Raw genomic sequence first — 14058 nt, 5'->3', positions numbered from 1 at the left:
TTCACATTCCCAAACACCTTTCATTTCAACCCTTCCCCCCTTGTTATCAATCCGGAGATACAATTTCAGAAGAAAAAGTAAAACTAGAATGGGAGAAGACGTACAGTCTGCTAAGAGGGAAAGCTGGTGAGATCTTTTCCTGGTCGGGATGTAGGGTATACTCATTCAGAAAGAACAGTTCTATATTTTTGTCAAATTAACATTTCCCAGCAGTGGTAGTCTAGGGAAAAATTCGTAGATGAGCTTCATCTTCCTCGTCGTCAATGCTGATTGATGGATAACAGCTGCGTGGAGGGCAAATTCTGCAGCTGGGCAGAGTGCCACCCTCGGTTGGTGATGCCTGCCACAGGTTAGAGGTGGTACTCTAGCCATGCGTTTGCTCTCCCTGATCCAGTGTACTCAAAGAAATTAAAAGAAATTGATGCTGATCTTGAGTGTCAACCTGGCCACCAAGAAACACCCCCCCCCCCCCCCCCCCCCAGACAAACAAGCCCCAGGCCTCACGCACAGCGGAACATAAATTCATTTGGGTCGAGGACAGAACGTTCTGTTGCTCTTCTGTTGGGAAAGTGTTTCCAGCAGCACATAGTTCGCTGCCACTTATCTGGATGATTTCTTTGTTTAGTGGAGATATTTTATTATATAACAGCAACTTAGACGTCTGAAACCTGCTCGGTATGTTTCACGGCTCCAGCAAACGTGACGCTGACCCTCTCCGGTGGAGACTGCATCCTCGGAGACTGACAGCTCCTTAAGGGAGGAAGAAGTCCAGGACCGACATGAGCGTGCTTTAGGCAGATGGATATTGATGAGGGAAAAGTACCTGGAAAGGATGCCGATCTGAGAGGGTGCAGGGCAGTGCTGACTATAACCAGAGCCCTGCTTTCTGTGCCTCCCGAACTACAGAGCTAAATGTGGAGGGAATGTCCGGGTGTGGGGGTGGGGAGGGGCCCTTAGCCATCCTGGAATCCTCTGGAGTCTGGTGGGGGAAGGGCTGGTCTGCCCAGGTTTTTTAGTAAGTGCAGCTGGCATGGAAGAAATTTGGGCTGGATTGGGTCTCCTTCTAGTGACCTGACTTGACAGGATTGTAGAAGTGTGTGCTGGGAGTTTGTATCTTCACAGGGAACCCAGTTTGTGGTCGCTAAATATCCGCTGACTTGATTAGAGAAGAGCAAGACAGAGACTGACCAATTTGTGGGTGTTACTTTTTTTTTTTTTTTTTTTTTTGGTAAAATAGCAGTAGAACAAAATTCCTTGGACAGGTTTCATCTTTATACTTTTCTGTTTAAAACACAAAATCGAGTCATTCCGTCAAATGGTTGACCGTCTCCTGTGTTCCAGGTACTGTGTGGCCAGGACCTGGGTATAGAGCGTTGTACAAAACAGGCATGGCATCCCTGCCCTCTAAACCTTGCTAAGAGAGACAAATGCAAACAAATTCATAATATAATTAATTATAATCACAGTCAAGATACAAAAGTCTTAGTGTAGGGGTTTATAAAGACATAAAATAAGGCCACAGGAGTCAGAGAGAGAGCTTCTTGGAGGAGACGAAATATAATCCAAGATTTGAAGGATGAATGGGACAAAGAGGAGGGCAGCAGGGAACAGGGAGGGTCCAAATGAATGGCTCCCAGAGTTTCCCAGGGTATCTGCGAACCTGTCATTGCTCACACTGTGTTGACCAGGACCAGAACCCATCACTGGCCATGACCATCCTGATTGTTTTCCCAGGGATCACCTGTTGACTCCTCTGCTGTCTGCTGGTCTTGCTGTAGCATAAATCCACTGTGCACGTCTTTACTGTTGACATCCATAATTTACTTGCTGTGATGATGCAACAGCTGGTCTTCTTGGAAACGAATAGTATTTCTTTTTCCGTTCAGCAGTTAATCTTGCTGGATGTCCAGTTTGAGGGCTGGCCAGTTGTAACAGGCAGGCACTAGCAGCAGGCACCTGTGAGCAGAGGCCAGAGGTGCTCACAGGCTCTGGACTCAGATAGGCTCTGGCTCTGGGTTCAAACTGAGGCTCAGTTATTACACGTTTTGACGTTAAGGCCCCGTAGCCTTGGTTTTCTTACCTGTAAAAAGGCCATCTCACGAAGTAGGCTTGAGGAGTCAATTAAATGAGATAATGTATGGGAAGCATGTAGCACTGTGCTTGGCACATGAATGGTGGTTATAATTATTGATGACTTGCTCCTTGACATTCACTTAAACCTGCCATCCTGTGCTAGGCACATGGAAGGAGATTTGGTTGGTTGACTAATTGAAACAGGTTCGTTGTTTGTATTAAATAAGTCTTAACCTCCTCTGTAGATTGGTGGGTTTACCATACACGCATCAAGAGTTATCAGGAGCGTTCATATCTGAGCTGTCAATTACCTTTCCCGTTGAATTTTAAGAAGGCTGTTAGTAATGGTATGGGGACATTTATACCTCACATTTGTAGGTCTTTGCTGCCTGTTCCATCGGAGAGAGAATGATGTTAACGAAGCAACATGCCCTGCGTGTATCGGAAGCAGCCGCCTCAGTTTGTTGACTTCGTTTTTCCCCCTCAAAATGCAGTGCCACATTTAAGACCATCCCTTGATAAAGCAAAAAACCTGAAGAAAATACAGCCCCTGCAGTTCTAGGAACTATTAGAGGGGAGGTTATAGACCATGAGCAAGCTCTTCAAACATGGACTTGTAGTTACCATCTTGAAGCCCCGCCCCCTGGGAGGCCTCCCTGGCGTTCTTGGTGCTCTGACCATTGTCTGCATGGCCCAGGAGCTCACCTGAGCAGGCTGCAGTCATTGGACGCGCTCATTTGAAGCTGAGTGTGATTGTGCCGGGGATGGTGAGTCAGCAGTCAAGCTGGGCTAGCCTGGGTGCCTGGTTAGGAGGCAGTGTTTTCAGGAAGTCTTTTCTGGTTATCGGAGGTTTCTCAAAATCTAGGCTTCAGCAATGAGATTAGGATTTTGGTAGGGAAAGAAAAAGAAAGAGAGGTCGTCTACATGATTGGTTGTAAACATGGTCATCTTGGTAATGCTACAAAGGGGAAATAAGGAATGTATTGTCCCAGAAAAAAAAAGTATAGCGCCGAAACATATTTCCATTAAAAAGTCCTTCAAATAAGCCAAATAACTTCACAAAATGCTTTAACTTTTGCGTCAGATTTTATATGAACCAGCAGCATTCTTGGTTATGGGAATAATACCTCATTCTTCAGTAATAGTTCCTTGGTCTTTTTGAAGCTCCACTCAGTAAAATATGCAAATTTGCCAAAATAACCAACAGATAATTTAACACAGAAAGCTTTAAATTGTATATCAATTGTGCAAATGTCAAAATAAAGGACAAGGGGCTTAGTTTATATTTAATCAAAGTAAGTAGCATAAACAAATATATCATCAGTGCTTTGTTTTTAATCTTGTACTTTGGCAAACCTTTTAACTGTGATAAGTGAATTTTCCTTTCATTGGGAAAAGCCAAGTTACTGTTGTTTTTGGTTATATAGCTGCATTCTTTCAGATTGTAACAGTTAGCTAAAGACAAGAAACTAAAGGATATTTGCCTCTAAGATATTTATTTCTTAGATTTACATGATAATGACCTTGTGCGTGGTTTCTTGTTTTTTTCCATTTTCTCTGAACATTTTCTTCAAAGCTGCTTGGAATTAAAATAAAATACAAAAATTTTGCATTTATATGAAAACCATCTAAAAGTGAACAAGACTTGACTACATACTATCTAGATTTGCTGGGGCTCAGAATTCTCCCAGATGTGTGTTTTCAGCTGTCCATTTGACATCTCCAAGACAAAATTAAACTGTGCTTTCTCTTGCTTCTCCCCTCTTCTAATTCCCTGTTAATGACTCACCTTGATGACCAGGTAGAAACCTTAACTAGAAATCCCAGCATCTTCCCTGACTTTCCCATCTAATGAGTTTCTCCATTCTATTAACTTCCCCTCCGAATTGTTACCCTAATCTGTGTCCTCTCTTTAATTTCCCACTGCCAGGCTTTATCGTCACCTGCCCAAATTTGCCACCTCACTGGCCTGCTTGTGGCCTCTCTCCCCCCACTAATCCATCCCTCCACTGTCCCATGTTTTCCTGTCTGGTTGGGTAATTTACTGGCCTCAAGACCTCTAGCAGATTCTCACTGTCCACAGAGTAAGCCCAAACCCCTCAGCCTACAGTCAAACCTTTGCCATCAAGCTCTGACCTGCTTTTCAGCCCTCATTCTCTGCCCCAGCTCCTCCTGTGGTCCACACCTCAGTCTCACTTACCGACCCACGTTTTCTTGCATGAGATTCATGTCTGGGCCCACGTAGTTTCTCCAGCACACAGTGCTGTGCCCCCAGTGCTCAGTAATGACATCCTTATCACTGAAGACCCGCCTCATGTTGACTGTCAGTCACTCTGTGTCTCTCTTACAGACCTGGAATTGTAATTAACTGCTCCATGCCTCCCGTGGGCCACTCAGGAGGGAAGGCTCATTTCTTACTCAACTTTCATTTAATGAAATAATTTCCCCTTGACAATAACTCAGCAGCTCCTCTATTACTTCTTGGTATCATACGGTCTTTTCTTTATATACACTGATACTGGCACAGAGAGTGAAGTTGAAATTTCATCTCTAGGTATATACCTAACCCAAAGATTTGAAAACAGGGACTCAAGTGGATACTTGTATGCTAATGGTCATAGCAGCATTATTCACAATGGCCAAAAAGTGGAAACTACCCAAGTGTCTCTCAACAAATGAATGGATAAACAATAATGGTATATGCATCTAAAGGTGTATTATTGAGCCATACAGAGGAATAAAGTTCTGATACATGCCTCAATATGGTCGAACTTAGAAAACATTACCCTTGCCCAGCCAGCGTCTCTCAGTGGTTAAGCATTGACCTATGAACCGGGAGGTCACGGTTCAGTTCCCGGTCAGGGCACATGCCCAGGTTGTGGGCTCTATCCCCAGTGTAGTGCATGCAGGGGGCAGCTGATCAATGATTCTCTCTCATCATTGACATTTCTATCTCTCTCTCCCTCTCTCTTCCTTTCAGAAATATATATATATATATATATATATATATATATATATATATATATATATGAAAGAAAACATTACACTAATAAAATAAGCCAGACAAAAAGCACAAGTATTATATGATTCCACTTATATGAACTATCTAGAATAGTCACATTCATGGAGACAGAAGGTAGGTTAGCAGTTACCAGAGGCTGGGGAGAGAGGGAAATAGGGAGTTACTGCTTAATGGGTGTAGCCTTTCTATTTAGGGTGATGAAAATACTTTAGAAATAGATCATAGTGGTGATTGCACAACATTGTGAATGTAATTAATACCATTGAATTGTACACTAAAAAAAATGGTTAAAATGGCCAATTTCATGTTATGTAAATTTTACAACAATTCATGTAATTCAAAAACTACCACCAACACCCTTATGCACATCCTATATAGTAAAACCCTAATATGCAAATCAATTGAATGGCGGAACAACCGGTCGCTATAACACACACTGACCACCCGGGTTAAGCGCTCAATGCAGAAGCTGCCCCCTGCCTGTCAGTGCACTCCCACGGGGAGCACTGCTCAGCCAGAAGCCGGGCTCACGGCTGGCGAGCGCAGCAGCAGTGGCGGGAGCCTCTCCTGCCTCCGCAGCAGTCGGACATCCCCCAAGGGCTCCTGGACTGCAAGAGGGTGCAGGCCGGGCTGAGGGAACCCCCACCCTGAGTGCCCAAATTTTGTGCACCAGGCCTCTAGTATGTTATAAGCAAAAGTGTTATATTTTATATCACCTATGTCTATCATTCTTATCTTCTGAATATATCTTAAGTTCCTTGAAGTCAGGGACAGGTATATATAGAAAATATTGTTTAAGAAACATAGCTTTGTTTGGAGTTTGGAGTGGTTGTTTTTGAAATTACTGAAACTTTCCGGATGGGGGTTATTTTCTTTGAATATTAAAAGACTCAGTCCTGACAAAGTAATATGAAGCTGTTGACTGGATTTTGGAGTCTTCCAGTGTGTTGTCTGGACTAGTGGCTAAGGACTGTGCAGATTAACCCCGATACCACTGAAAGGAAAGGCAAATAGTCCAGCAAAGTTTTCCCTTTTGCTGTTTTAAACCAGGGGCTTGGATGAGTAGGCCAATTACAATCTGTGGCTGGGATTTAGATTGATTATTTTCTCTAAGTCCTTTATATATATATATATTTTTTTTTTAAAATTGATTTTTTACAGAGAGGAAGGGAGAGGGATAGAGTGTTAGAAACATCGATGAGAGAGAAACATCGATCAGCTGCCTCCTGCACGCCCCCCACTGGGGATGTGCCCGCAACCAAGGTACATGCCCTTGACCGGAATCAAACTTGGGATCCTTCAGTCCACAGGCCAACGCTCTATCCACTGAGCCAAACCGGTTAGGGCTTCTCTAAGTCCTTTTTAAAGGAAATACAAATGTAGGGGCTTCCTCAAAGTATATAATGATTTGACTCTTCTAGGAAGTTAAAATGCATTTGCCCTTAAGCTCTTACAGAAACTTTAAAAAATAATAGATAATGATGACAAGCTGATAATACAGTTCATACTAAAATGAGTTTTATGTACATGTAAACATATAAAAACTAAGCTTCTTAATGTCTTGTTTGTTTTATTTCTGAGTGCCAGGATTTTGTATGAAAATAACAGAGACAGAAATGTGAGAAAATGTTAGACCACATTTACGATGATCTTGTATAAATTTCTGTTGTCTCATTCGCTATCAGCCTTGAATGTTGTGTGATGGAGTCCAGCCAGCTGACTGGTCGGGAGCAGTGAGTGATGTGCTAAATGCTAAAGAATTTCCTGAAAACGAAATTTCCCTTGTATCACTGTTCCAGAGCATGAGAAATTATTGTTGATGTCACCTTTATCACATTTTTTTGGAAAATGATTGGGTCCTTGTGAGATGGTTATTTCTAATAGATTTTCCTACCATTTTAAATTTGGGCAGTAAGTGGGCTCCAGGGCAGTTCTCTGATTTTAGTATTCACTCGAGTCATCTGGAGATCTTGCTAAAATGCAGGTCCAGATTGGTGGAGGTGCGTGATGAGGTTGTGCATTCCTGATGTGCTCTTAGATGACACCAATGCTGCTGGTCCATGGACCACATTTTGAGCAGCAACACTGGGTAGAAACCTATGTCAAATACCTGAATTTGATGTTCTGTTAACATTGAATGCAATCTTTGGTTGCCAGATAAAACACAAGATGCCCATGCAATACTTGACACATAATTTACTGAAAAATTATTCATTATTTATCAGAAATTTAATATTAACTGGACTGGACACAATATATGCACATACAAATACACACCCACTCTTAAGTCTGGCAACCTGAAATTGCAATCTAATTTATGAAGACACTGAATATCATGCATATTATTAGATTTAAAATAATGTGATTACTTTTATTTGAGAGAAAGGACACATAGAATTAAGTTTATTTCATGCTTGGTTTTAAAGTACTTATTTAGATGTTGTACTCATATGCTTTTCAGTATAATAAAATATGCAAGCATCAACCTCTTCTCCCTCCTCCAATATATAGGGAATTCTTGAAAAATGGTGAAATCTGTATATTCTAAAATCTGTATATACCTGAAAACATAGAAATGAACTGGATTATCAGTGTTGTAAAACCGACTACTTGAAGTGATAAGGTATTAATATGACAGCTTTAAATGTAGAGAATTTTTATAGTTTTTGGCTTGTGTCTCTTTGAGTTGCTACTGGTACTGTTGATATTTTCAAACCCTGTATAAAAGCATCACATGAGATAATCTGTTATTAAAGCAAATGGAAGAAAGCGTAAATGCTTTTCTTTGTTGTTGTTTTTTCAGATTCTTTACAGAGTTGGAAGCAAGACATCAGAATAATATCTTCATAGATGACATAAGTGACATTGTGGAAAAGCACACGGCATCCACGTTTGACCCATATGTGAAATACTGTACAAACGAAGTCTACCAACAGCGAACACTGCAGAAATTGTTGTAAGCTGTGTTAAATAGTACAGTTTTAATTATCCAGCCTTGTTTTAATTAACTCACATTGATTGAAATTAATTAAGCTCTGAAATCAATTTTGTGTGATGGAGTCTGGCCAGCTAACTGGTAAGGAGCAGTGACTGACATGCTTGATGCTAAAGAACTTATTGAAAACGAAATTTCCCTTGTAACTGTTCCAGAAGTCAGCACTAGAAATTATTGTTGATTTCCTCTTCATCGCATTTTTTGGGGAAAATGATTAGGTCCTCATGGGATAGTTATTTCTAATAGATGGGCTATATCCCAGGGACAAATGTTTAAGAGGATTGCTTTCAGGGTGAGTGTCCTAGTAGAAAAATCTAGTCTCTGGAAAATTTTCTCTCTAAAGCAATTATGAAATAATAGTTTGTTGTTTTCCTTTTTTTTTTTTTTACTTTTTAAAATTGAATTTATTGGGGTGACATTGGTTCACAAAATTATATGTTTCAAGTATACAACTCAACAAAACATCATCTGTACACTGCATCACGTGCCCTTCACCCAAAGCAAAGTTTCTTTCTTTCTGTCTCCATTCTCCCCTCCTTTGCCCACCTCCTCTTATCGCCCCCCCTCCTTTCCCTCTGGCTGTCACCACTCTGTTGTCTGTGTCCATGGGCTATGCATACATGTTCTTTGCCTTCTTTCATCCAGCCCTCCAAGCCCCCTCCTTTCTGACAACTGTCAGTCTGTTCCGTGTATCCATACCTCTGTTTCTATTTTGTTCATCAGTTTATTTTGTTCATTAGAGTCCACATATAAGTAAGATCATACGGTATTTGTCTTTCTCTGACTGGCTTATTTCACTTAGCATAATACCATCCAGGTCCCTCCAAGCTGTTGCAAACGATAAAGTAATTTATACAAGTAAAATAGAAGAGATTGGCCATGGGTTGATAATCCTTTAAACTCAAATGGGGCCTCCTTATACCAGTACTATTAGGCCTATTTTTACATATGTTTCAAAATTGCCATTGAAAAGTTAAAATATACCCAGTAGGTTACGATGTACTATAGTTTGTTTACCAAAATAATGCTGGTGTCACAATCCAGAAGCTGGGTTGGTAGATTGTTCCATATCTCATTGTTTTCCTTGTTTTTGTTTTTAATGGTTGTGATGATTATTCCACCCCCCCCCCCCCCTTCTCTAAGACTTTAACTGGCCATTAAGTATTTTGCCTGAGGCCAAGAGAGTGTTTTTGAGGAGGGTGAATAGTTAGTGCCAGGATCCAGTTTTCTCTAGGACTCTAATCTTCTTCCATTCAAATGACAGCTCTGTTAAATTGTTTGTAGGAATTGCTGATTTCCCCTTTGGGTAATCTGAGAAGCAAAGGTCGGACAGAAACCATGGGGAGGGAGGGAGTTCTTAAAGACTGTAATTATGAAACAAAAAACAAGCTTTAAACTTCTCTCCACACCTTTTCTCTTTGTCCTACTTAGGTTGCTGTAAGTTTTGGTGTGATGTATATTCCATCTCTATCCATGAGAGAGCCAGCAATTGTTCAGTAACGTCTATATTGTTCTATTTTCGGGGGCTTGTTTATCACAAGTAGCTGCATTTGTGCGTTGCTGTAAACGCAACTTGGGGGTTACTGGCTGTTACCGTCCCCCCACTGGGAGTTGTGGTGTTTTCGATCTTGGCTGGGAGCTGTGGCCAGCTTCTCTGCAGTGTGTGAGACCTACCAAGGGTCGGTGATGAGTCATCACCTCCAGGCTGCTTGCAGAAACAGCTCCTGGTTGGTGAGAAGGGCTGGCCTGCCCCTTCCCTCTCCGTGTCCTCATGTAGCTCTTGTACAGGGTGGGAAATCCAGCCGCCAGCTCCAGAGGAGGTTTGCAGTACAAAGCGGGGTTTGTCGGCACTACTGACATGTGGGGCTGGATACCTCTTTGTTGTGGGGACTGTCCTGCCTGCTGCCCATGTTCCACAGAATCCCCAGCCTCTGTCCCTCACCCCAGTTGTGACAACCCGAATGCCTACAGACATTGCTGAATGCTTCTTGGGGACAAAATCACCCCCCTCATTTTTCCTACCATCCCCACCACTCCCCCCAAGCCCCTTGCTGATGCAAAGGTTGCTCTGTAACTGTTAGAAAATGCAAGTTACATACCTGTTCGAAACAAAGCTTTAAATTAGAGCTGAATTTCATTTTGTTTTCAATATTTTGCAGGATTAAAAAAAATGTGAATAGGGCCCGGCTGCTGTGGCTCAGTGGTTGAGCATCGACCTGTGGATTCAAGGGTCCCGGGTTCGATTCCCAGTCAGGGCACATGCCCGGATTGTGGGCTCGATCCCCAGTAGGGGTCGTGCAGGAGGCAGCCGACTCATGATTCTCTCTCATGGATGTTTCTCTCTCTCTCTCCCTCTCCCATCCTCTCTCTCTAGACAAATCAATAAAAACACACACACAAAAAAAACCCTAAAAAAATGTGAATAGGAGCTACTGTGCATTATGTAACTTTTAAAAATCGAGGTTTTCTTGAAATTAGCTTAATGAAACCATCACTTGAGCTTTCACCTGGACAGGAGTAGCTGGGTTCTCGGGAGCTGGGTACAGTTGGTGTGAATTTACATTTAGGACAGTGACATTCAACTTCACCTGCATTTTGGAAACTCCTGGGAATCTGAGAACCAGCAAAAAACAAAGCCCAGGGTCCACCCCAGACTACTTAATCAGACTCTTTGGAGGTGGGGGACTGGGACCGAAAGATGCAACCAGTGATTTAAAGATGCAACTGGTTTGGAGTTTGATTTTTTTCCTTGAACTTTCTAAAAATCTTTCCAAGCAAGTAGAAAGGAAAACTTAAAACTCCTTGTGAAAAAATGAAATTAAAGCATTTCTGTGACTTTTTTTAAAATTTGCCATTCTGGGTATTTCCTAATTTATTTTTAGCAGACTTGAACCAAATAATCAAATTTTGGGGCCTTGTTAATCACAAGGCCCGAGGATATCCTCGCCCAAAGATACTTTTCCATTGATTTTTAGAGAGAGTGGAAGAGAGGAGAGAGACACAGAGAGAGAAACATTGATGTGAGAGAGGCACATCAGTCGATTGCCTCCCACAGGAGCCAAGCCCCGACCAGGGCCCCAGGGATGGAGCCTGCAACTGAGGTACATGCCCTTGACTGGAATTGAACCTGGGACCCTTCAGTCTGCAGGCTGACACTCTCTCCACTGAGCCAAACTGGCTAGGAAAAAAAAAAAATATATGTGTAAAAAGGTCACAATTGCCACTGTGCTGCTTCTTGCCCCCCTCCCCCTTCCCTTGCCCTTCAACGTGGAGTTCCATTGCAGGACCACCCTTTCCCAGCCCCCTCCTTGCAGTCACAATGGAGCTCCTCACAGCTCCTCTGGGGCTGAAGTGAGGTGAGAGATGCAGGGGTGAAGGCACCCACTGAACATCAGAAGACCTTGGCTTGACTTCTGTCTTTACCAAATACTAGGTCTATTATTTGGCAAGTCGGGGACCTTTCTGAGGCTCCATTCTAATTGGAATCCCCTCTTGACCTTCCTTAAAAGTTATATGGGTGGTTCCACATAAGATCGTATATGTCAGTGTATCTTGCTAAATGTTGTGGCAGTATTTTACTGGTTTTATTGTCACTGGGAGAGAAGAAACACTGCTGACAATGGTCAGTTTTCTGTTTAACCAGACTCTGGAGGTGGGAGACTGGGGCCAAAGGGATTTAAAGATGCAACTGGTGTAGAGTTTGATTTTTTTCCTTGAACTTTCTAAAAGAAATTTTTAAATGAGTAGAAAGGAAAACTTAAAACTTCTCATTGTGAGAAAATGAAATTAAAATGTTGTGGCAGTATTTTACCGTTTTTATTGTCAAATTTTATTACAAATTAAAACTAATTTGTAATTGATGTGTTCACCATTCTGATGCCATTGCCTCATCATTTGTTTACTTTCCACGTCTATAAAATTGTAGCTCAGACATTTTCATCTCATTGTTCATACTGTCACCTTAGACTCATATCTTATAGTCAGTCTTGACTATAAAAGGCAGACAAGCCATCTATGTCTACCTATGTAATTATGTGTTCATGTTGTATATATTTAATAATTGTTGGTAATATCTGAAATTATCACAGTATTCTATACTATATTTTTTTATTCTTAGCTTGAAGAGACTGTATATTGAAGTTTCTTCTTTCTTTGTTTTCCCTTAGAGCCACCAATCCATCTTTTAAGGAAGTATTGTCAAGAATCGAGTCCCATGAAGACTGTAGGAACTTACCCATGATCTCTTTCCTCATTCTCCCCATGCAGAGGGTGACTCGCCTTCCCCTGCTGATGGACGTAAGACTTGATTGGGTGGCTCTTTCCTCTGTGGGTAGCCATAGTACCATAAATCTGATTAAGGAAATTTTTTTCTTCCACTTAAATTGATGCATCACCCCTCTATAAAATCTCCCGATTAAGTGAGAAGTTGCTATTCGGCTGGAAAGTCTCACTTTTGTCTAATATCTTTAGGAATCATCTTCAAGTTAGGTTTGTGTGGTCACTGAAGGATTTAGATTACATCACTCACTGAATACTTTTTGAAATGAGAAGAATATTGACTTCTTGAAGTCAGGAGTCCTGGATTGGGTTCTGGCTGAGCCCTGAGACCTGTAACCTTGGGCAGCTCATTTAATCTTTTTGGGCCCCCATTTCCCCAGGAGGCACTCTGACACGTAAACCTGGTGCAGAGAAGTCCTGTGGCTCTGGAGTAAGACAGATCTGGGTGCAGATTCTGTCTCTGCCACTGACTAGGTGATCCTAGGCAAATTGCTTATCTTATTCTGAAAATAAGGATAATGGGTACCTGCAGGGTTGGCATGAAAACGAATGAAATAGTAAATGGTAAGTGTGACAATAGACAGTGTTTCTTGACTAAATTAATAATATAATATACAGGCCTGTGCTAAGTTATATTAATACTCGAGGCCCGGTGTACGATGTTTGTGTACTGTGGGGGCAGTCCCTCAGCTTGGCCTGTGCCCTCTTGCAGTCCGGGGCCCCTCGGGGGATGTCTGCCTGCTGGCTTAGGCCCACTCCCTGCCTAAGCCGGCAGGCGGACATCCCTTGAAGGGTCCTTAGTGCTGCTGCAGAGGTGGGAGAGGTGCCCACTGCCACCACTGTGCTCGCCAGCTGTGAGCCCAGCTTCTGGCTGAGTGGCGCTCCCCCTGGGGGAGCGCACTGACCACCAGGGGGCAGCTCCTGCGTTAAGCATCTGCTCCCTGGTGGTCAGGGCGCATCATAGCAACCATTCATTCTGCTATTTGGTCGATTTGGATATTAGGGTTTTATTATATAGGATTGTGACTTTTTCAAAGATACCTTTAAGGAGCAGCTGCTGTGCTTTCTTCTGTAAGATTTATCAGTAGTAAAGAGGTCATTTAAAACAAGATTTATATTATGTGACCTCTAATACTTTTTTATGGAACTTTGAGTTGTATAGGGAAATATTTCAAACTTTACTATTTTAAATAAGAAATGGGTGCTTTCTAAATGTCAACTTTCTTGGAGTATTATGGATTTTTCGAATGTTTTCTTCTTCTTCTGAAAATACATTTTAGCCATGTTTCCTTAGATTCTGTATATACTGCCATCTCTCAGCCTTTCATATTCTTCTCTGTTTGATTTTGGCAAAATTGCTTGAATAGATTGGTACCCACAAAATCTAACATACCATGTTGAGTGTTTATGCCATATTGTCCAGTGGGCTCTAATATTTTTTAGGGTCAAAGACCCTTTTGAGATTCTGAGTAAAGTGTAGTCATTCTCCCTAGGAAATTCAGTATGTACAACGTTTACATAAAACTGAAGTGTGCAGAGACACTATGAACTTAGGGTGCCTGCTCTCAGGGACATAAGCCAGTATTTTTCAAACCATTTTCATACCCCTTAGTCTGCCACAAAACCGACTTTTGAAAAATGAGCACTGTTTTAAAAAGAATTAGAACATACTCTACATGACATGGATATG

General features: G+C 41.8%; 1 protein-coding gene across 7 annotated transcripts in view; it reads left to right on the top strand.

Annotated features, from left to right (window-relative positions):
* ARHGEF26 (Rho guanine nucleotide exchange factor 26) overlaps nt 1-14058 on the top strand; it is a 112128-nt gene that overhangs the window by 61587 nt on the left and 36483 nt on the right. For 6 of the 7 annotated variants that reach the window (XR_004973964.1, XM_036348802.1, XM_036348801.1 and 3 more), the window contains exons 6-7: nt 7899-8051; nt 12257-12386. Coding sequence is in view for 6 of the 7 variants with exons in the window: in XM_036348802.1 (XP_036204695.1) it covers nt 7899-8051; nt 12257-12386 (283 nt within the window). In the remaining variant the exon portion in view is untranslated. The remainder of the gene's footprint in view (nt 1-7898; nt 8052-12256; nt 12387-14058) is intronic. The other variant, XM_036348804.1, reaches the window with a different exon arrangement.

Source organism: Myotis myotis, unplaced genomic scaffold, assembly GCF_014108235.1.
Source record: "Myotis myotis isolate mMyoMyo1 unplaced genomic scaffold, mMyoMyo1.p scaffold_m19_p_2, whole genome shotgun sequence".
Taxonomy (NCBI): Eukaryota; Metazoa; Chordata; class Mammalia; order Chiroptera; family Vespertilionidae; genus Myotis; species Myotis myotis.
The sequence above is the reverse complement of the archived record's forward strand: the minus strand, read 5'-3'. Positions and strand labels throughout refer to the sequence as shown.